Genomic DNA, 23,959 nt, shown 5'->3' with positions numbered 1-23,959 from the left:
CTAACCGTCCGGCCCGCTCGGCTTCCTGTCCTGTGCCTGATCCTGTCTCGGGACCTGTCCCATCTCCCGACCACGGCCCTCCGGCTTCCTCCGAGGATGAGGACGTTCACTCGGACCGTTCGGAGGAGTTCTAGCCCTCCTCCGGCTCCCCTCCTCCCGCCCGGCGTGGTGTTGCTCTTGGGACTTCTGGGGCCGTCCCTTGGGGGGGGGGTTCTGTCATGGGCCTCTCACTCCACCGGGTTACCACCTTAATTTCTTCCACTCTGCTCACCACTCTCTCTACTCAGCCTAACTAGCTCCACCTGTCCCTGCTCTGCTCTGCTCTAATTACTCTGCCAGCTGCGCTGCATTACCCACTACCTCTCCCAGTATTTAAGGCCCTGTCTTTCAGCTCTCCGGTGTCAGATCGTCTGCAAAGCTCACACCCGGAACCTGTTTGCTCGCGCTTCTGGCTCACCCTGGTTTTGTGACCCCGGACCTGCCTGTTTTTTGGATACTCTTCTGCCTCAGGAGATCCAGACCTGCTTCTGCCATTACGACTCCTGACTACTCTTCAATCCCGGTAACTCTGACCAGCCTTCTGCCTTGCTACTACGTATTTTGGATTTCCCTTGAACTGTACTGCTGCCTGGTTTCATTCCGCCCTGTTGTGTCTGTGTCTCCCCCCCCCAGGACTTCTGGACCACCCACCACCGGCTTCATAGGACGCATCGCTGCCACTGGGGGGGGCACAGACCCAGCGCATTGGACGGGATCCCTGTTACCCCTGGAGCCTTCATTCACTCCCTACTTCCCTTTTCCCCTTAAGTTTAATAAACTTTCTGGTGTGACGCAATTGTGGTCCTCTGGTCGTCTGTCTGAACCGTGACAAGTGTGTTTGCAGTATTCCTTAGTGCCAGTGTGCCAGTGACTTTGCAGTATACCTTGGTGCCAGTGTCTTTGCAGTATTCCTTAGTGCCAGTGTGCCAGTGTATTTGCAGTATACCTTAGTGCCAGTGTGCCAGTGTATTTGCAGTATTCCTTAGTGCCAGTGTGCCAGTGACTTTGCAGTATACCTTAGTGCCAGTGTACCAGTGTCTTTGCAGTATTCCTTAGTGCCAGTGTGCCAGTGTATTTGCAGTATTCCTTAGTGCCAGTGTGCCAGTGTCTTTGCAGTATTCCTTAGTGCCAGTGTGCCAGTGTATTTGCAGTATTCCTTAGTGCCAGTGTGCCAGTGACTTTGCAGTATACCTTAGTGCCAGTGTGCCAGTGTCTTCGCAATATTCCTTAGTGCCAGTGTGCCAGTGACTTTGCACTATTCCTTAGTGCCAGTGTGCCAGTGTATTTGCAGTATTCCTTAGTGCCAGTGTGCCAGTGACTTTGCAGTATACCTTAGTGCCAGTGTGCCAGTGACTTTGCAGTATTCCTTAGTGCCAGTGTGCCAGTGACTTTGCAGTATTCCTTAGTGCCAGTGTGCCAGTGACTTTGCAATATTCCTTAGTGCCAGTGTGCCAGTGTCTTTGCAGTATACCTTGGTGCCAGTGACTTTGCAGTATTCCTTAGTGCCAGTGTGCCAGTGACTTTGCAGTATTCCTTAGTGCCAGTGTGCCAGTGACTTTGCAGTATTCCTTAGTGCCAGTGTGCCAGTGACTTTGCAGTATTCCTTAGTGCCAGTGACTTTGCAGTATTCCTTAGTGCCAGTGTGCCAGTGACTTTGCAGTATTCCTTAGTGCCAGTGACTTTGCAGTATTCCTTAGTGCCAGTGTGCCAGTGACTTTGCAGTATTCCTTAGTGCCAGTGTGCCAGTGACTTTGTAGTATTCCTTAGTGCCAGTGTGCCAGTGACTTTGCAGTATTCCTTAGTGCTAGTGACGTTGCAGTATTCCTTAGTGCCAGTGACTTTGCAGTATACCTTAGTGCCAGTGACTTTGCAGTATTCCTTAGTGCCAGTGTGTTTGCAGTATTCCTTAGTGCCCGTGTGCCAGTGACTTTGCAGTTTTCCTTAGTGTCAGTGTCTTTGCAGTATTCCATCATAGTATATATGGTATATATTTCATGGAGCACCCCCTGCTGGCCTGGTGGTCTTTACACTGGTGGTGGACTGGCATGTCCGGGAATAGTTTACCAGCAGGCTACTTTTAAGTAGAAAATCCTCCATTATACAACCCTTCACTCTAAATTAGTTCAAGTGCCCCTATAATACTGATCATAGACCAGATTTACTTTGAGGCCAGCTTACAGGGGGATAAGGAAATGTGGACTCACACTGTGTTATGAACTGACGCTGACACTGAGGAAAAGTAAGGAGGCTGTAAACCAACAATAAAACTGAACCTGCAAATCTCCCACAATTTCTAAGAAATTGGGTTACTTCTTTAGTTCACTCCCCCACAGGTAGATATTTGTTTTTCTTTCAGAAATTAAACTTAACTCGAGATACCGAAGTGTAGGCCTACCTGTCAGACTTTCATAGAAATTGTTCCTAGATGTAAAAAATTCAAGCTATTTGGTTAATTTTGGTGTAGTGTTTCTGTACTGCTTGTTCTAACAGGAAGAGACAGACAGAGACAGTGTCAGTCAATTCATTTGTCATACGCTGTCTCGCTTGCAGCTGCCTCATCTCTTACAGACTGAGCCGAGCAAAGGTCCCTGAAAGAACATTCCAGAGACTGACAGGACTCCAGGAAGTGTTAGAGACTGACAGGACTCTGGGGAGTGGTAGAGGCTGACGGGACTCTGGGGAGTGGTAGAGACTGATGGGACTCCGGGGAGTGGTAGAGACTGACGGGACTCCGGGGAGTGGTAGAGACTGACGGGACTCTGGGGAGTGGTAGAGACTGACGGGACTCCGGGGAGTGGTAGAGACTGACGGGACTCCGGGGAGTGGTAGAGACTGACAGGACTCCGGAGAGTGGTAGAGACTGACGGGACTCTGGGGAGTGTTAGAGACTGACAGGACTCCGGGGAGTGTTAGAGACTGACGGGACTCCGGGAAGTGTTAGAGTCTGACGGGACTCCGGGAAGTGGTAGAGACTGACGGGACTCCGGGGAGTGGTAGAGACTGACAGGACTCCGGGAAGTGTTAGAGTCTGACGGGACTCCGGGAAGTGGTAGAGACTGACGGGACTCCGGGGAGTGGTAGAGACTGACGGGACTCCGGGGAGTGTTAGAGTCTGATGGGACTCCGGGAAGTGCTAGAAGCGGATTCGAGCCTTCCATCTGCTCAGCCAGCACATTCCCCATCTCCGAGCCTCTCACTGTCTCTATCCACTGGCCCTGGAACAGCCAGATACCACTATATGGGTCAAAACAAACAACTGATCTCAGTTCAGTTATTGTCTACATAGACACCATCATAGATACAGACACAAACACAGACATGGATCCCATATCAGACAGCCTCCCTGCAAGGAGACAGACACCATCAGGTCATGGACAGTTAACCCATAGACAAGGTTGTGTGACCCCTGGCTCTACAGCACATTACACCCAAGGGCCACATTGGCTGCAGCACGCATGCTATTTTCCTGTGCTTCACTGTTTGCTTGGACAGCGGTTTTGGAGCATATCTGGCTCCATGGTATTCAGCCCTACGTCTGGACTGTGAACAGTGGTCAGTGTCTAGTCCTTTGGTCAAGTCTTATATGGAGTGGGAAAAGTAGGTTGAACACGTCCATCCAGACACCCATCCTCCACCACGGATGGGTTGATGCCCTCCACTTGCTCTGCTCTCCACCCCCCAACGCCCGCACCTCCCTGGGGAGAGGCTCATAAAGACTGTCCACTGAGCCCCAGCAGCCACCAGACAGGAATGTCCCAGTCAGACTCCCTCCCAGTGCACAACAACTGGAGAGGATAGAGGGAGGGAGGGGTGCGGAACCCTACCCTGTCCCTATCACAGCCCCAGTCCCTCACACTTCGTCATACACACATATTCTCACACGGAAGCACACAAGCATGCACAAACACAAGCATGCACAAACACAAGCATGCACACACACACACATACACACACACACACACACACACACACACACACACACACACACACACACACACACACACACACACACACACACAAACAAACACTTTACAGTCAGTTGGATCCAGATGGGGAATATCATGTTGATCATTAGACTAGCTACCCTCTGGGACTGCTCTAAGGCCTACCAATAGTTCCTCTGGGACTGCTCTAAGGCCTACCAGGGGTACCTACCAGGTATTCCTACCAGGGGTGCCTATCAGGAGTTCCTCTGGGACTGATCAAGGCCTACCAGGAGTTCGTACCAGGAATTCCTACCAGGTGTTCCTACCAGGGGTTCCTACAGAAAAGCCAAGGTGTATCCAAATACCAAATCATACAGAACCTTTCAGATCCTTTACAGTCGCCTCAACCCACCTGTTGTTGTTTTGTTGTAGGAGTGTTCCTGGCCAGCTAGTTGCCCAATCCCAAATCGACCCCTAGATTTATCTCCCCACTGTGGATTTATCTCCCGACAAGCAGATATATGTTCATAGAAGCATCTCCAGATTGTCTCTCCAGAGAGCTGTGTAGCTGTGGATGTGATGAGAGGCCCCGAGTCTGGGAGAAGGGAAACATCATCATCCGTCATAATCTACCCATGGACCTCAGCTTCACGTATGCATATCTGAAAACTTTTCTCACCGGAAGTGGGAGAGAATGCCACCAGACCTCTGTGTGTGTGTGACAGTGTGTGTGTGTGTGTATGGGATTACATCCAGTAATCCCAAGTCTTAAACAACACAATTTATCAGCGTCGACAGCGACAGAGCTTTCTCCGATGGTAGGTCTGTCGCTCTTTATACAAATGTGTCAGGTTAATAGGGCCGTGCAACCAGAGGTATCCTCACTCTCACCTCAGAGAAAAATGACCTGTTGAATAGTTGTGTGTCATGCAGATAATGGTAGGGAGTGTTATTTTGAAATATCATGAGACTGCTCGGGCAACACAAGATCTGAAAAAGCACAGAGAACATAACAAAACATTTTTGTAAGATGGAAGGATACAGTGCAAAGTATTTCCTAAGTGTTTCGAAAGATAGATACAGTGCCTTCAGAAAGTATTCACACCCCTTGAATTTTTCAAAAATGTTGTTATGTTACAATGTGGAATTAAAATGGATTTAATTGTGATAATACCACTTTGACATTATGGGGTATTGTGTGTAGGCCAGTGACCCAAAAACCTGTAACACAACAACATTTGGAAAAGGTCAAGGGTTGTGAATACTTTCTGAAGGCACTGTAGGTAGATTTGCAACTGGAAAAATGTTTGATGAGATTAAGGGCTCGATGCAATCCATATCACTGAAGTTCAGCGCTACAGCACGATTGAAATGTAAAGGTAATTTCCGATCGAACCGACCGACATATGTAGCATTTACCGTGAATGCAGTCTCTGCGAACACGGAAACAATGCCTTTAAATTTAGATCCCGTTGTAGTGCAGACTTTCAGCATCAAGCTAATTTCTGTCATTTCTTCTATGGAGACAAATATATGACCTCTTGCTTGAATGACGTGGCCTCTTTACTGTGCAATCCATATACTGGAGTGCCCTCTAGTGATCTTCTGAGTGCTCACAGCCAGTTAGACTCCAGGTATGCATTGTTTCCGTGTTCGCGGAAATGCTACATATGTCGATTCACTTTTCACAAAGCAGTGTGCACACAGGGTGAAGTTTGTAAACGAAGACACTATAAAGTATGGTGACTATGCTATGACAGGTTTGACTGAGTGCTAGCCCGGTTCTTGTCAGCTATAATAGAGACACAACTTCACACAAGTAGGAAATGTTTGCTCCATGTACTGTTGGTGCTTGCAGTATAACCAATTGACTGAGCTCCGGATGAACGTGCTACAGATAAACAACCCATTATACTGAGCTAGGCAGTAGCAAGAAGCACATGGAGTGACGCGGTGCCTGCTGTGATTGGTCGACATTTCACAACGCAGTGGACCGCTCATGTCCTTTGACCCCTCCCCCACCCCTACAGCACCAGTTAGACTTCAATGTCCTCGCTCAGCAAAATGCCTGTCACTCAGTCAGACATATTTTAGTTTGCAGCATATGACAGAGTAAATATGTCATCTAAAAATCGCACATTAGCTGGTAGAACTGAAGAAATGAAATGAATCATAGACGTCTTATTTTTTGTTTTCATTTAACCTTTATATAACCAGGAAAAGCCCATTGAGACCCAGAGTCTCTTTTTCAAGGGAGACCTGGCCAAGAAAGCAGCAACAATCAATACATTACAGAATTAAAACATACAACAATACAATAAAATTCAACAACATGATCCAGCCTAAAAAAAGCATTTACACTCCTCTGTAACAGAGACTCCCAACAACATTTTAAATGAATTCAGTGGCACTAACATATCTAGATGAAGCATGGGTTGTAGACTATTCCATGCCTCTGGTGCACAAGACAAGACGAGAAGGCAGTCTTGCCTAGTGCTGTAAATGCCCTGGGGACTTTAAGCGGTAACCACCTAGTAGGCTGTGTCTGGTAACTGCTAGTGGTGAAGGAGAACAGGCTACAGAGGTGGAGAGGGAGTTCACCCAGAAGGCCTTTGTAGATTAACACATGCCAATGTAGTTTACTGCGCATATAAAGTGAGGTCCAACCCACTATTTGGTACAAGGTGCAATGGTGGGTGAGTGACTTGGCATTTGTAATAAAACGCAAGGATGCATGATAAACAGAGTGCAGTCCCTGTAAGACAGAGGAGGCTGCATGCATAGACAACAGGTCACCATCAATTACAGAGAGTAAAGTGGCCTGAAATCAAATAAAAAAAATAAAAAAAATGTCACATGTGCCGAATACAATACTTACAAGCCCTTAACCAACAATGCAGTTTTAAGAAAGAATACCAAAAAAAAATCACACAAAAATAAAATATAAAGCACATTTAACATGCTGGTAGAAATGAGGTAAAACTGATTTAAGTTTCCCTGCATTAAAGTCCCCGGCCACTAGGAGCGCCACCTCTGGATTAGCGTTTTCCTGTTTGCTTATGGCCGTATACAGTTCATTGAGTGCGGTCTTAGTGCCAGCATCGGTTTGTGGTGGTAAATAGACAGCTACGAAGAATATAGATGAAAACTCTCTTGGTAGATAGTGTGGTCTACAGCTTTATCATGAGATACTCTACCTCAGGCGAGCAAAACCTTGAGACTTCCTTAGATATCGTGCACCAGCTGTTGTTTACAAATAATATAATCATATAATATAATAATATACTGTAATAATATAATAATACACTGTAATAAATAATAATATACTGTAATAAATAATAATATACTGTAATAATATAATAATATACTGTAATAAATAATAATATACTGTAATAATATAATAATATACTGTAATAATATAATAATATACTGTAATAATATAATAATATACCGTAATAATATAATAATATACTGTAATAATATAATAATATACCGTAATAATATAATAATATACTGTAATAATATAATAATATACTGTAATAAATAATAATATACTGTAATAATATAATAATATACTGTAATAATATAATAATACACTGTAATAATATAATAATATACTGTAATAAATAATAATATACTGTAATAATATAATAATACACTGTAATAATATAATAATACACTGTAATAATTTAATAATATACGTCCACAGAAGATGGGGATTGTATTTCCATTGGGTATGCAATGTTTTGTAACCGATTGCGAAACCCCTGCTATTTTTCTCCTACTTTGCTACTTTGTCAGTGGTGCATCTACCAATGAATGCTAAGCCAGTCACAGGTGTGTTATCAAAAAACCTTCCCAACTTCTCCACTAGCTCCAGCAAAGGCTCCCATTGGCTGAGGGGGGTCGTAGTCCAATAGTCACACCAGTCTGGCTCTTTAGCTGTGAGAAAAACAAATGTACACTACAATCTGATACTGTTACTATCCAATAGGGTCTCTCGAAGTCCAACACTCACAATCCAAACCTTGATGATGTATGGAGAGAGACAGGTACAATATACAAATATAGAAGTACACCAGGAGTTCCTTTCATTCTAAACTTGTATCCCATCTGATTGTATGGCACCTTAACACCATATGCTCTACAGGGCCTGTCTGCCTTCCCTCATACAAATATCAGTTCTTCGGCAGACTTTATCTTTTCCCTAATGTATATTTCTGAGTAATACTATGTTATGAACTCTGCCTTAGTAGTAGTCATGTTTTGTAAGTACTTATTAGGACACACGTGCGCATAACTAAATAAATACATTTAACCCTCCTATTACATAAAAAGGTGAGTGCATTATTATTATTATTATTATTTTCGGGGGGGGGGGGGGGGGGGAGATCAGCTTAATATTGCAGATAGATTGTAACTTCCATCAATGTAATTGTCTGCATCACTTCCAATCCCGCATGTTTTATATATATATATATATACAGTGAGGGAAAAAAGTATTTGATCCCCTGCTGATTTTGTACGTTTGCCCACTGACAAAGACATGATCAGTCTATAATTTTAATGGTAGGTTTATTTGAACAGTGAGAGACAGAATAACAACAAAAAAATCCAGAAAAGCGCATGTCAAAAATGTTATAAATTGATTTGCATTTAAATGAGGGAAATAAGTATTTGACCCCTCTGCAAAACATGATTTAGTACTCAGTGGCAAAACCCTTGTTGGCAATCAAAGAGGTCAGACGTTCCTTGTAGTTGGCCACCAGGTTTGCACACATCACAGGACGGATTTTGTCCCACTCCTCTTTGCAGATATTCTCCAAGTCATTAAGGTTTCGAGGCTAACGTGTGGCAACTCTAACCTTCAGCTCCCTCCACAGATTTTCTATGGGATTAAGGTCTGGAGACTGGCTAGGCCACTCCAGGACCTTAATGTGCTTCTTCTTGAGCCACTCCTTTGTTGCCTTGGCCGTGTGTTTTGGGTCATTGTCATGCTGGAATACCCATCCACAACCCATTTTCAATGCCCTGGCTGAGGGAAGGAGGTTCTCATCCAAGAATTGACGGTACATGGCCCCGTCCATCGTCCCTTTGATGCTGTGAAGTTGTCCTGTCCCCTTAGCAGAAAACACCCCCAAAGCATAATGTTTCCACCTCCATGTTTGACGGTGGGGATGGCGTTCTTGGGGTCATAGGCAGCATTCCTCCTCCTCCAAACACGGCGAGTTGAGTTGATGCCAAAGAGCTCGATTTTGGTCTCATCTGACCACAACACTTTCACCCAGTTCTCCTCTGAATCATTCAGATGTTCATTGGCAAACTTCAGACGGCCCTGTATATGTGCTTTCTTGAGCAGGGGGACCTTGCGGGCGCTGCAGGATTTCAGTCCTTCACGGCGTAGTGTGTTACCAATTGTTTTCTTGGTGACTATGGTCCCAGCTGCCTTGAGATCATTGACAAGATCCTCCCGTGTAGTTCTGGGCTGATTCCTCACCGTTCTCATAATCATTGCAACTCCACAAGGTGAGATCTTGCATGGAGCCCCAGGCCGAAGGAGATTGACAGTTATTTTGTGTTTCTTCCATTTGCGAATAATCGCACCAACTGTTGTCACCTTCTCACCAAGCTGCTTGGCAATGGTCTTGTAGCCCATTCCAGCCTTGTGTAGGTCTACAATCTTGTCCCTGACATCCTTGGAGAGCTCTTTGGTCTTGGCCATGGTGGAGAGTTTGGAATCTGATTGATTGATTGCTTCTGTGGACAGGTGTCTTTTATACAGGTAACAAGGTGAGATTAGGAGCACTCCCTTTAAGAGTGTGCTCCTAATCTCAGCTCAATACCTGTATAAAAGACACCTGGGAGCCAGAAATCTTTCTGATTGAGAGGGGGTCAAATACTTATTTCCCTCATTAAAATGTAAATCAATGTATAACATTTTTGACATGCGTTTTTCTGGATTTCTTTGTTGTTATTCTGTCTCTCACTGTTCAAATAAACCTACCATTAAAATTATAGACTGATCATTTCTTTGTCAGTGGTCAAATGCACAAAATCAGCAGGGGATCAAATACTTTTTTCCCTCACTGTATATATATATATACATATACATACATACACATACATATACATATATAAACATATATATACACATATACACACATACACACACACACATACACAATGCTTAGGCCTCTATTTCCAGTTTATACCTACTATCTACATTTTATGGACACAGTCAATTTTACAATAATTACATTTTGTTAGTTTTTTCTCCTGAACTTCCTCTACTCTCAACCTCTCCGATCATTTTCATGATGTCCATCCGGTTTGCTTCTATATGCCTGTCACGCCCTGGCTCTGGGGACTCTTATATGTTCAGCCAGGGTGTTAGTTTCTATGTTTAGTGTTCTATGTTCATGTTCTAGTTCATGTGTTTCTATGTTGGCCGGGGTGGTTCCCAATCAGAGGCAGCTGTGGCTTGTTGTCTCTGATTGGGAACCATACTTAGGCAGCCTGTTTTGCACTTGTCATTTGTGGGATCTTGTTCCGGAGAGGTTTGTGTTTTGTTAACCTTAGGACTTCACGTATCGTTTTGTTGTTCGTGTTTAAAGTACTCATTAAAAGATGTACGCATATCACGCTGCGCCTTAGTCTGCTTCTTACGACGATCGTGACAGTAGATCCCACCAATTAAGGACCAAGCAGCGTGTCCAGGAGCAAACGGCGGAGGTAACGCTAGTGGATGTCCTCCTCGGTTGGGGGAAGATCACCGAGGAGGAGGCCGTCCGCTACCGGAGGGCGATGAGGGAGGATGTCCAGGCAGGAGAGGAGAAGCGGCGCCAACCGGGCCGTCGTCGGACAGGCGAGAGGCAACCCCAATAAAAATTTTTTGGGGGGCACACGGCATGGACGACGGGGCTGCTGGAGGCAGCTACAGGGCGAGTTTGTGGACTAGGAGAGGAGGCCACCAGGTTACGGGGGCCATTGGTCAGGAGGGAGAAGGAGAGTGTAGAGGCACGGCGAGAGGAACTGAGTAGGCAGCAGAGGGAGCGGAGGTTTATGAGGAAACCCAGTCCCGCTCCTCGCACCAAGCAAGTGGTGTGTGTCACCAGTCCGGTCCGGCCCGTTCCTGATTCCCGCACAAGGCCAGTGGTGTGTGTTCCCAGTACGGTCAGGCCCGTTCCTGCTCCCCGCACTAAGTTAGTGGTGCGTGCTCCCAGTACGGCCCAACCCGTTCCTGCTCCCCGCACTAAGTTAGTGGTGCGTGTTCTCAGTCCGGCCCGACCCGTTCCTGCTCCCCGCACTAAGTTAGTGGTGCATGTTCCCAGTACGGCCCAACCCGTTCCTGCTCCCCGAACTAAGTTAGTGGTGCGTGTTCCCAGTACGGCCCAACCCGTTCCTGCTCCCCACACTAAGTTAGTGGTGCGTGTTCCCAGTCCGGCCCGACCCGTTCCTGTCCCTCGCACCAAGCCAGTGGTGCGTGTCGTCAGCCCGGTCCGGCCCGTCCCTGCTCCCCGCACCAAGCCAGTGGTGCGCGTCGCCAGCCCGGTCCGTCCGGTTCCTGCTCCCCGCACCAAGCCAGTGGTGCGCGTCGCCAGCCCGGTCCGTCCGGTTCCTGCTCCCCGCACCAAGCCTGTGGTGCGCGTCGTCAGTCCGGCACAGCCCGTGCCTGTTCCACCGGTGCCTGGTCAGGTACCGGTCAGCTGCTCCACACCGGAGCCTAAGCAATCCGCTCCACCGATGTCCAGTCCAGCTCCAGCCAGCGGGGCCAGACCAGACCAGGGGCGCTACGGGGGGGTAGCTAGAGAGTGGTGGTCACGCCTGGAGCCGGATCCGCCTCCGAGGCGGAATGCCCACCCGGCCCCTCCCCTGTTGGGTTTAGTTGGCGCGGTCGCAGTCCGCGCAGTCCGCGCCTTTGGGGGTGGGGGGGTACTGTCACACCCTGGCTCTGGGGACTCTTATATGTTGAGCCAGGGTGTTAGTTTCTATGTTTAGTGTTCTATGTTCATGTTCTAGTTCATGTGTTTCTATGTTGGCCGGGGTGGTTCCCAATCAGAGGCAGCTGTGGCTTGTTGTCTCTGATTGGGAACCATACTTAGGCAGCCTGTTTTGCCCTTGTCATTTGTGGGATCTTGTTCCGGAGAGGTTTGTGTTTTGTTAACCTTAGGACTTCACGTATCGTTTTTGTTGTTCGTGTTTAAAGTACTCATTAAAAGATGTACGCATATCACGCTGCGCCTTGGTCTGCTTCTTACGACGATCGTGAGAAACGACGATCTTTCTAACTGTGCTCTTTCCCAAAAGCTCCCAACATACAACCCATATACTTATTATTATTACTGCATTTACTATAGTCTCTCCCAATTGAACATCCCACACTTGTAATGACATCTCCCCTGCACAGTAAATAGTATGTAGGGCAGTAAGGAAGTGACATGGTGATGATGTTACTCCATGATTGCTTCCAGGTTTTTCCATTTCCAGTGTGGAGATCTGTTCATTTGAGGTGAAAGGTCGCAATAGGCACGGGCAAAGAAGTGTGTGTGTGTGTGTGTGATGGTGTGTACATAAGAGATCAAAGGTCACCAGAGGCAGGGGCAGGAAGACTGTTTATTAGTCACTAATGTCCCAAAGTCACGCAGACACTGCTGTGACTCCAGCCCTACTGCCCAACACTGCTGTGACTCCAGCCCTACTGCCCAACACTGCTGTGACTAAAACCCTACTGCCCAACACTGCTGTGATCTAGCCCTACTGCCCAACACTGCTGTGACTCCAGCCCTACTGCACGACACTGCTGTGACTCCAGCCCTACTGCACGATACTGCTGTGACTCCAGCCCTACTGCCCAACACTGCTGTGACTCCAGCCCTACTGCCCAACACTGCTGTGACTCCAGCCCTACTGCACAATACTGCTGTGACTCCAGCCCTACTGCACGACACTGCTGTGACTCCAGCCCTACTGCACAACACTGCTGTGACTCCAGCCCTACTGCACAACACTGCTGTGACTCCAGCCCTACTGCCCAACACTGCTGTGACTAAAACCCTACTGCCCAACACTGCTGTGACTCCAGCCCTACTGCACGACACTGCTGTGACTCCAGCCCTACTGCACGATACTGCTGTGACTCCAGCCCTACTGCCCAACACTGCTGTGACTCCAGCCCTACTGCCCAACACTGCTGTGACTCCAGCCCTACTGCACAATACTGCTGTGACTCCAGCCCTACTGCCCGACACTGCTGTGACTCCAGCCCTACTGCATGACACTGCTGTGACTCCAGCCCTACTGCCCAACACTGCTGTGACTCCAGCCCTACTGCCCAACACTGCTGTGACTAAATCCCTACTGCCCGACACTGCTGACTCCAGCCCTACTGCACGATACTGCTGTGACTCCAGCCCTACTGCACGACACTGCTGTGACTCCAGCCCTACTGCCCAACACTGCTGTGACTCCAGCCCTACTGCCCAACACTGCTGTGACTCCAGCCCTACTACCCAACACTGCTGTGACAAAATCCCTACTGCCCAACACTGCTGTGACTTCATCCCTACTGCCCAACACTGCTGTGACTCCAACCCTACTGCACGACACTGCTGTGTCTCCAACCCTACTGCACGACACTGCTGTGACTCCAGCCCTACTGCACGACACTGCTGTGACTCCAGCCCTACTGCACGATACTGCTGTGACTCCAGCCCTACTGCCCAACACTGCTGTGACTCCAGCCCTACTGCCCAACACTGCTGTGACTCCAGCCCTACTGCCCGACACTGCTGTGACTCCAGCACTATTGCACGACACTTCTGTGACTCCATCCCTACTGCATGACACTGCTGTGACTAAATCCCTACTGCCCAACACTGCTGTGACTCCATCCCTACTGCACGACACTGCTGTGTCTCCAACCCTACTGCACGACACTGCTGTGACTCCAGCCCTACTGCACGACACTGCTGTGACTCCAGCCCTACTGCACGATACTGCTGTGACTCCAGCCCTACTGCCCAACACTGCTGTGACTCCAGCCCTACTGCCCAACACTGCTGTGACTCCAGCCCTACTGCCCGACACTGCTGTGACTCCAGCACTATTGCACGACACTTCTGTGACTCCCTCCCTACTGCATGACACTGCTGTGACTAAATCCCTACTGCCCAACACTGCTGTGACTCCAGCCCTACTGCACGACACTGCTGTGACTCCAGCCCTACAACACGACACTGCTGTGACTCCAGCCCTACTGCCCGACACTTCTGTGACTCCATCCCTACTGCACGACACTGCTGTGACTAAATCCCTACTGCCCAACACTGCTGTGACTCCAGTCCTACTACACGACACTGCTGTGACTCCAGCCCTACTGCACAACACTGCTGTGACTCCAGCCCTACTGCACAACACTGCTGTGTATCCAGCCCTACTGCCCGACACTGCTGTGACTCCACCCCTACTGCACAACACTGCTGTGACTCCAGCTCTACTGCACGACACTGCTGTGACTCTATCCCTACTGCACGATACTGCTGTGACTCCATCCCTACTGCACGACACTGCTGTGACTCTATCCCTACTGCACGATACTGCTGTGACTCCATCCCTACTGCACGACACTGCTGTGACTCCATCCCTACTGCACGACACTGCTGTGACTCTAACCCTACTGCACGACACTGCTGTGACTCCAGCCCTACTGCCCAACACTGCTGTGACTCCAGCCCTACTGCCCGACACTGCTGTGACTCCAGCACTATTGCACGACACTGCTGTGACACCAGCCCTACTGCCCGACACTTCTGTGACTCCCTCCCTACTGCCCAACACTGCTGTGACTCCATCCCTACTGCACGACACTGCTGTGACTCCAGCTCTACTGCAAGACAGGGACGTATTCATTAGGGCACGCAAATGGAAAACATTCTAAAACGTTTTGTAACAGAAAACGAAATGAGCATTTCTGATTGGACAAATACAATTAGTTCCCTCCATTTCAATCAGTTTTTCCTCCCCATTATGTGCCTAATGAACTCGACCAAGGTCAAAATACTCCAGTGAACACACTCATACCTACTTACTAAAAACAACATGCCTCTCTGACACAGTACAAAATTGCGCTCAAATAAATACATTGGCTAAAAAGTACATTCTAGTCTACACCTTTCTGTCTGCCCAGCCTCGGATATGCTTTAAAGGTGCATCTTGTAGTCGAAGTGGAGGCTGTTTTTTTTCACTCCATGGATTACATAAATACATAGTCTCCTATGTAATTCTCTTATGTTTTATCTTATAACCTCTGAAATACATGATTAGGTTTCAAGTACTATACAATATTTATAAAACACATCCCCACATGGAACATTATAATATTTATAGAACACATCCCCACATGGAACATTACAATCTTTATAGAACACATCCCCACATGGAACATTACAATCTTTATAGAACACATCCCCACATGGAACATTACAATATTTATAGAACACATCCCACATGGAACATTACAATATTTATAGAACACATCCCCACATGGAACATAACAATCTTTATAGAACCCATCCCACATGGAACATTACAATATTTATAGAACACATCCCACATGGAACATTACAATATTTATAGAACACATCTCCACATGGAACATAACAATCTTTATAGAACCCATCTCCACATGGAACATTAAGGGCAAGTGAACCGCAACGACATTCAATGTCAGCCTCTCTCTCTCTCTCTCTCTCTCTCTCTCTCTCTCTCTCTCTCTCTTTCTCTCTCTCTCTCTCTCTCATCTCTCTCTCTCTCTTCTCTCATCTCTCATCTCTCTCTCTCTCTCTCTCTCTTCACTGCTTTCTCTCCGTTCACTTCCAAAGTTCCACTCCATCCAACACATCCATGCAACAGTGTCACAGACAATGGCTTTACAATTCAGTCAATATCTAGTATTACATGACATGACATGACATTACATGACGCACCTGTCATGGCTTATCAGGTGGAGAAGCTACCAACTACCTTGAGACAGTCCTAGCCACTTGTTAAGTCACACACATAATGGTGAATAAACTCACACAGACACACACACATACACAGACACTTTCACTTCTTGACTTGACAACCTCACCTGACACACACAGTACCATGCTTTCAGTTGGCATGACAAGACAGCTATAATTCTAGCACAACATCTCACAATTCTGACAGAAATGTTAAACCTCTTGATAATAATGTCCATTGAAATGGTTTCTATTTTTCCTTAGTGTACAGGAGCGGTTATGTCTTAGTGACCAATGCTCGGTAAACATTGCAAGTTGGGCTACGGTGGCAAATGATTGACCAGGTCAGGTTGAGTTCCTGATCGGAACGCCTTCTAATCTTCAATCGTTCTTCAGCCTCTCTTGTAGCAACTCTCCTACTGGGTGCAGTCTATTCCTGTTGAAAAAGGCTCTGTGTCTGACAACAGGCTCTGTCTCTGAAATCCTGGACGCGGAAGTGTCTGATCAGTCGACTGGAATCGTAAAGTTCCTTGGCAGCATCCAAGTAAAACAAGGACATTGAGGTCAAAGGTCAGGTGAACTCGGTTGGCACTGCCCCATTGACACCTACTCTGTAGTCGTCTACTTCCAATCCTCCTCTATCCTCTTCCTTCCATTCCAGTCTTTTGTCTGTGGAGTCCATAGTTTTTCTAGGGAACGACAAAATGATTATTTGTCTCTCTGGCACCCCCTATTGGGCTTTCAATTTAAGTGCAGTTTTCGCTTCAGGTCTTCATTGTCTTCTCATTGAACCTACAGGGTGGGACAGAGTGAACAGGTAAAGAAACGGAGTCTCCGTTTTGCCCAATGGCCAGGAGAACCTCCGTGACTGACAGACCATCTGCCCAATGGGGAAGCAGCATGCAGCAAGTGTTACCTGGGAAGAGACAAACATGCACGTTGGCATAGCAACAGCACTATCTCCTCTCGAAGTGGGAAAGCAATGTTTTATTTAATAAAATATGACTATACAGCAAACATGACTTATCAAAGCATTCAGCCCTGTGTTGAGATGGGAAATGAGCTCAAAGCATTCAGCCCTGTGTTGAGATGGGAAATTAGCTCAAAGGGACTGGGGGACAAAGGTGAGGGTTCATGGGTCAAAAATGAGAAGTGTGTATGTGTGTGTGAGAGAGTGCAGATGCACACTCACATCTCTCTTTTGTGTGTGTGTGTATGTGTGTGTATGTGTGTGTGTGTGTGTGTGTCCCTCACCTCTCTCTCATGGGCATTGTGGGGTGTGTGTTGAGGAAGGACAGCTGCTGCTCCAGACAACACACACGGAAGGCCAGGTAACAGGAGGACACGAGGAGCAGGACAATACTGAAGGAGACAGACCACATTGTTTACAACATTCTCCAAAGTGGGGTCCGCAGAGGTCCTTCAAAATATACATAATATTACTAACAACAACAGATTAAACTCATTTTGGCCTAGGGGTGGAATAAGTTTAGAGGGTCTAATAATATACAGTGTAATATTATTCATTTACAATTTATGTTCGTAACCCTGGGCAACATGGACCTGGGAGGCTCACAGGTACCAGTAGTGGTTGAGATTGTTTGTTGTTGTAGCAGCTTCAAAGCTAATTGTCCTTTACTCCACCAATTATCATTTTTTCAACTCAATACTTCTTGTATCTCCCCTCTGCCTCATGGAAAATGTGTAGAATTGCAGGATATTAGCTTTGAAGCTGAAACAACAACAAAAATCTCAGCCACATGACAAAATCTATAGAATTGCAGGAAATTAGCTTGAAAAGCGCAACATTTTCTTTCCGTTGCCAGGAGGCGAGCCTTTAAAATGTTCCTTCCCAGGGCCGGAGACTTGGTTCGTCCGGCCCATGCACTGCTGATGTCATAGTAAAACTCCATGTATGCTATTTTTATCTCACTCAAGTTGTGTTCTGACTATTCAACAGATCAGCAGTGTAATGCCATTAATAAGAAATACAAATGTCTACATTTAAAAACATGTAATATGTCAGTGTAATATGAAAGTGTCAGAATAACTATGACCAGAAGGTGGCAGTATGACAGTAAGTGTATAATACAATGAGAGAGCGTTTTCCAAACCTGGTCCTCGGGACCCCAAGGGGTGCACGTTTACTTTGTTTTTGCCCTTAGCACTACTAAAGCTAATTCAAATAACCAACTAATCATCAAGCATTGGTTATTTGAATCTGCTGTGTGGTGCTGGGGCAAACACCAAAACGTGCACCCATTGGGGTCCCCAGGACCGAGTTTGATAAAACGCTGCGGCACGCCACGATAGTACAAACAGATCTGGGACCAGGTTAGTCCGTCCCGTACTCACAGCAGGATGAATAACTTGAGCAGCTGGTACTCCAGGTGCCCCAGCTCTGGTGCCGGCCGTGTCAGGAGGATCTGCTCTGTCTCCAGACCCCGCTCTGCACACAACACAGCGCAGCAGATGTTATAGACAGTGCAGACTATCTCCTAACAGTAACAACAACACAAATGATCAACAAAAAAAAAAACTAAAATCAACAATGTCAGAACGAATCCAATTAAAACAACCCAAATAACACTGTATAAGTAATCCAAATGCAATCTATGCTGCGTATTTACACCATAAAGATATACTAAGAATGATATGTACAGCAGTAGATATATTAGGTGAATTATGTCAAGAATCCAGTATATAAATAAATATGTGGTGTATAAACAGTGTAACATGGTGTGTATAAACAGTGTATCATGGTGTGTATAAACAGTGTAACATGGTGTGTATAAACAGTGTAACATGGTGTGTATAAACAGTGTAACATGGTGTGTATAAACAGTGTATCATGGTGTGTATAAACAGTGTAACATGGTGTGTATAAACAGTGTAACATGGTGTGTATAAACAGTGTATCATGGTGTGTATAAACAGTGTAACATGGTGTGTATAAACAGTGTAACATGGTGTATAAACAGTGTAACATGGTGTGTATAAACAGTGTAACATGGTGTGTATAAACAGTGTAACATGGTGTATAAACAGTGTAACATGGTGTGTATAAACAGTGTAACATGGTGTGTATAAACAGTGTAACATGGTGTATAAACAGTGTAACATGGTGTGTATAAACAGTGTAACATGGTGTGTATAAACAGTGTAACATGGTGTATAAACAGTGTAACATGGTGTATAAACAGTGTATCATGGTGTGTATAAACAGTGTAACATGGTGTGTATAAACAGTGTAACATGGTGTGTATAAACAGTGTAACATGGTGTGTATAAACAGTGTAACATGGTGTGTATAAACAGTGTAACATGGTGTGTATAAACAGTGTAACATGGTGTGTATAAACAGTGTAACATGGTGTGTATAAACAGTGTAACATGGTGTATAAACAGTGTAACATGGTGTATAAACAGTGTAACATGGTGTGTATAAACAGTGTAACATGGTGTGTATAAACAGTGTAACATGGTGTGTATAAACAGTGTAACAGTGTGTATAAACAGTGTATCATGGTGTGTATAAACAGTGTATCATGGTGTGTATAAACAGTGTAACATGGTGTGTATAAACAGTGTATCATGGTGTGTATAAACAGTGTAACATGGTGTGTATAAACAGTGTATCATGGTGTGTATAAACAGTGTATCATGGTGTGTATAAACAGTGTATCATGGTGTGTATAAACAGTGTAACATGGTGTATAAACAGTGTAACATGGTGTGTATAAACAGTGTATCATGGTGTGTATAAACAGTGTATCATGGTGTGTATAAACAGTGTAACATGGTGTGTATAAACAGTGTAACATGGTGTGTATAAACCGTGTATCATGGTGTGTATAAACAGTGTATCATGGTGTGTATAAACAGTGTAACATGGTGTGTATAAACAGTGTAACATGGTGTATAAACAGTGTAACAGTGTGTATAAACAGTGTAACATGGTGTGTATAAACAGTGTATCATGGTGTGTATAAACAGTGTATCATGGTGTGTATAAACAGTGTAACATGGTGTGTATAAACAGTGTATCATGGTGTGTATAAACAGTGTAACATGGTGTGTATAAACAGTGTAACATGGTGTGTATAAACAGTGTAACATGGTGTGTATAAACAGTGTAACATGGTGTGTATAAACAGTGTAACATGGTGTATAAACAGTGTATCATGGTGTGTATAAACAGTGTAACATGGTGTGTATAAACAGTGTAACATGGTGTGTATAAACAGTGTAACATGGTGTGTATAAACAGTGTAACAGTGTGTATAAACAGTGTATCATGGTGTGTATAAACAGTGTATCATGGTGTGTATAAACAGTGTATCATGGTGTGTATAAACAGTGTAACAGTGTGTATAAACAGCGGCAACTCAGTGGACTTTTGCTTAGAGTGTCCGCCCTGAGATTGGAAGGTTGGGAGTTCGATCCCCGGCCAAGTCATACCAAATAGTATAAAAATGGGACACGGTGCGTCTCTGCTTGGCACTTAGCATTAAGGACATAGATTGGGGGTAAGGCCCTGTGACAGACTAGAGTCCTGTCCAGGCAGTGTACTTGTACATCAAGCTGCCTCTCACTACAGAAACAGGAGGTAGGCTCCTATGAGCCAAGGCTTGGGTAAGGCTACTTACGTGTATAACAGTATATGAATACATGGTGTGTATAAACAGTGTAGTGAAATGCTGTTTATACACACCATGTTACACTGTTTATATACATTGTTGCACTGTTTGATTTTATTTTATTTGTATAACAGTGTAACAGTGTGTATAAACAGTGTAACAAAATGCAATGTACAGTAGTAGATATATTAGTATGAGCTATGTGAGAATACTGTATATAAATACACAGTATACAACAAATGTGAAGTGTCCAGTGTTTAATGTCTCTGTACATGGGACAGCAGCGTTGGCTTTGAGTGTGTGGTTGTATGTGAGTGCAGGAGTCACATTCAACACAAGAGAGAGGAATCCTAATGGGAGTACCACAGTATGAGTCATAATACCCATAAAACCTAGCGGTCAAACAGGGCAAATGGTTCCAATAATTTCTCCCATAGGGTACTTTAGAGAACACTTAAAATAAGGGCTGTGTTTCATGTAGGCTTAACCTGGCGTGATGTTTTGAAAACGGTGTACATTTCTCTAGGACAAGGTGACTTTTATCAATATATTCACCTGTATTTACCCCCCAAAAATGAAATGCTAATTAACGGCTAATGTGGCTATCATAAAAAACTATAAATGCCATGATGATCTGGACGAGGCTGCCAAATCTCTGGATTAATTTACATTGACATTTTTAGTCATTTAGCAGACGCTCTTATCCAGAGCGATTTACAGTTAGTGAGTGCATTATTTTTTTACATTTTTTTCATACTGGCCCCCCGTGGGAATCAAACCCACAACCCTGGCGTTGCAAACGCCATGCTCTACCAACTGAGCTACATCCCTGCCGGCCATTCCCTCCCCTACCCTGGACGACCCTGGACGACGCTGGGCCAATTGTGCGCCGCCCCATGGGTCTCCCGGTCGCGCCCAACCCGCCACTCGGGTCTAGATTAACTATCTAGTATGAAAAAAATATATGTATGTACTCACTAACTGTAAATGTAAAAAATGTAGTCTTGCATGATGTCTACTTTAATGCTAATTAGCATTTTTGAATCTGAGAGTAAATAGAGCCTAATATATTGATACAAATCACCTTGTCCGAGAGAGAGTTACAAAACATCACACCAGGGTAAGCCTACACAAAACACAGCCCTTATTTTATGTGTTTTTAAAATCCCCTATTGGAAAAATGAATGGTGGAAAAACGATTGGAACCATTTCCCTGTTTGACCGCTAGGTTTTATGGGTATTATGACACCTCCACTGTGGGGCTCTATTAGTGTCAGCACTGAGCTATTCTGTCTCTATAGACAACACAACACAAGAGAGAGGAATGCTAATTAGCGTTAGCACTGAGCTATTCTGTATCTATAGACAACACAACACAAGAGAGAGGAATGCTAATTAGCGTTAGCACTGAGCTATTCTGTCTCTATAGACAACACAACACAAGAGAGAGGTATGCTAATTAGCGTTAGCACTGAGCTATTCTGTATCTATAGACAAGAGAGAGGATTGCTAATTAACGTTAGCACTTAGCTATTCTGTCTCTATACACAACGCAGCAGAGCAGAATGGCATTAGTGTTAGCATTGAGCTATTCTTTCACTATAGACTACACAGTCAACACAGCACTGAGTATGTGAATGGCTAACAGCTAACTCCAGCTAAGCTCCACTGTCTGTCTCCTATCCCTCTTCTGACACCAGTGCAGAAGGAATTGAACTTGAAGTCAGACCCTTCGGAGAAACTTCAACACGTGGGATCCACTTACAACCTTACTTTGATTAACCTACACAAGACCCTTTAAACCACAATCATTACTTTAAGTGGTGCTTCCACATAGAAAGTAACAATCCCATTCTTACAGAAGATCATACGTGTGGTCAATTTAAGTCCTGGAGCTAGTCTTTCTTGACAGGGCTGGGTTTGACAGCCGGGAATGAGTGTGGTTGAGTCCGTTTCTGCGGTAACATGGATGCTTAACAATGTGATGAAACTTTGTTGCTCCTTGCTGAAACAAGCAACAACCGATGCAGCAGACAGGGGAATACAATGAATAGAACGGGCTTGTGTAGCACATTGGGGGAAAATCACAGCACATATTCGTTCTTGATGTTCTGGTGCCGTTTGGGCACTTTAAAGTGTAGATTGGGGACTTACGTTATAGTTTTTCTGGGTGGTTTATTTTAGCTTAATGAATGTGATTTGTATTTTAATTATGTGTATGTATGTATATACAGTACCAGTCAAAATTTTGGACACACCTACTCATTCAAGGGTTTTTCTTTATTTTTTTACTATTTTCTACATGTAGAATAATAGTGAAGACATCAAAACTATGAAATAACACATATGGAATCATGTAGTAACCATAAAAGTGTTAAACAAATATTTGAGATTCTTCAAAGTAGCCACCCTTTGCCTTGATGACAGCTTTGCACATTCTTGGTATTCTCTCAACCAGCTTCATGAGGTAGTCACCTGGAATGCATTTCAATTAACAGGTGTGCCTAAAAGTTAATTTGTGGAATTTCTTTCCTTCTTAATGCGTTTGAGCCAATCAGTTGTGTTGTGACAAGGTAGGGGTGGTATACAGAAGATAGCCCTATTTGGTAAAAGACCAAGTCCATATTATGGCAAGAACAACTCAAATAAGCAAAGAGAAACGACAGTCCATCATTACTTTAAGACATGAAGGTTAGTCAATATGGAACATTTTAAGAACTTTGAAATTTTCTTCAAGTGCAGTCGCAAAAACCATCAAGCGCTATGATGACACTGGCTCTCATGAGGACCGCCACAGGAATGGAAGACCCAGAGTTACCTCTGCTGCAGAGGATAAGTTCATTAGAGTTACCAGCCTCAGATTGCAGCCCAAATAAATGCTTCACAGAGTTCAAGTAACAGACACATCTCAACATCAACTGTTCAGAGGAGACTGCAAGAATCAGGCCTTCATGGTCGAATTGCTGCAAAGAAACCACTTCTAAAGGACACCAATAAGAAGAAGAGACTTGCTTGGGCCAAGAAACACGAGCAATGGACATTAGACTGGTGGAAATTTGTCCTTTGGTCTGGAGTCCAAATTTGAGATTTTTGGTTCCAACCGCCGTGTCTTTGTGAGACGCGGTGTGGGTGAAAGGATGATCTCCGCATGTGTATTTCCCACCGTAAAGCATGGAGGAGGTGTTATGGTGTGCGGGTGCTTTGCTGGTGACACTGTCTGTGATTTATTTAGAATTCAAGGCACACTTAACCAGCATGGCTACCACAGCATTCTGCAGCAATACGCCATCCCATCTGGTTTGGGCTTAGTGGGACTATCATTTGTTTTTCAAAAGGACAATGACCCAACACA

At 45.1% G+C, this 23,959-nt stretch overlaps 1 protein-coding gene across 4 annotated transcripts in view; it reads right to left on the bottom strand.

Moving 5' to 3' along the window:
- Positions 1 to 12,615: 12,615 nt before the first annotated feature.
- Positions 12,616 to 23,959, bottom strand: part of LOC311148932 (GRAM domain-containing protein 2A-like) — a 112,709-nt gene continuing 101,365 nt past the window's right edge. The window contains exons 10-13 of one of the 4 annotated variants that reach the window (XR_014614968.1): positions 18,323 to 18,416; positions 17,222 to 17,329; positions 15,483 to 16,883; positions 15,240 to 15,378 (exon numbers count right to left, since the gene is read on the bottom strand). Coding sequence is in view for 3 of the 4 variants with exons in the window: in XM_084185964.1 (XP_084042090.1) it covers positions 13,320 to 14,873 (1,554 nt within the window). In the remaining variant the exon portion in view is untranslated. Of the gene's footprint in view, positions 16,884 to 17,221; positions 17,330 to 18,322; positions 18,417 to 23,959 lie in introns of those variants that run through there. The other 3 variants (XM_084185966.1, XM_084185965.1, XM_084185964.1) reach the window with 3 other exon arrangements.

This window comes from Coregonus lavaretus (genome assembly GCF_964263955.1).
Source record: "Coregonus lavaretus genome assembly, chromosome: 21".
Classification (NCBI taxonomy): Eukaryota; Metazoa; Chordata; class Actinopteri; order Salmoniformes; family Salmonidae; genus Coregonus; species Coregonus lavaretus.
Note: the sequence above shows the minus strand (reverse complement) of the source record. Positions and strands in the feature narration are given on the sequence as shown.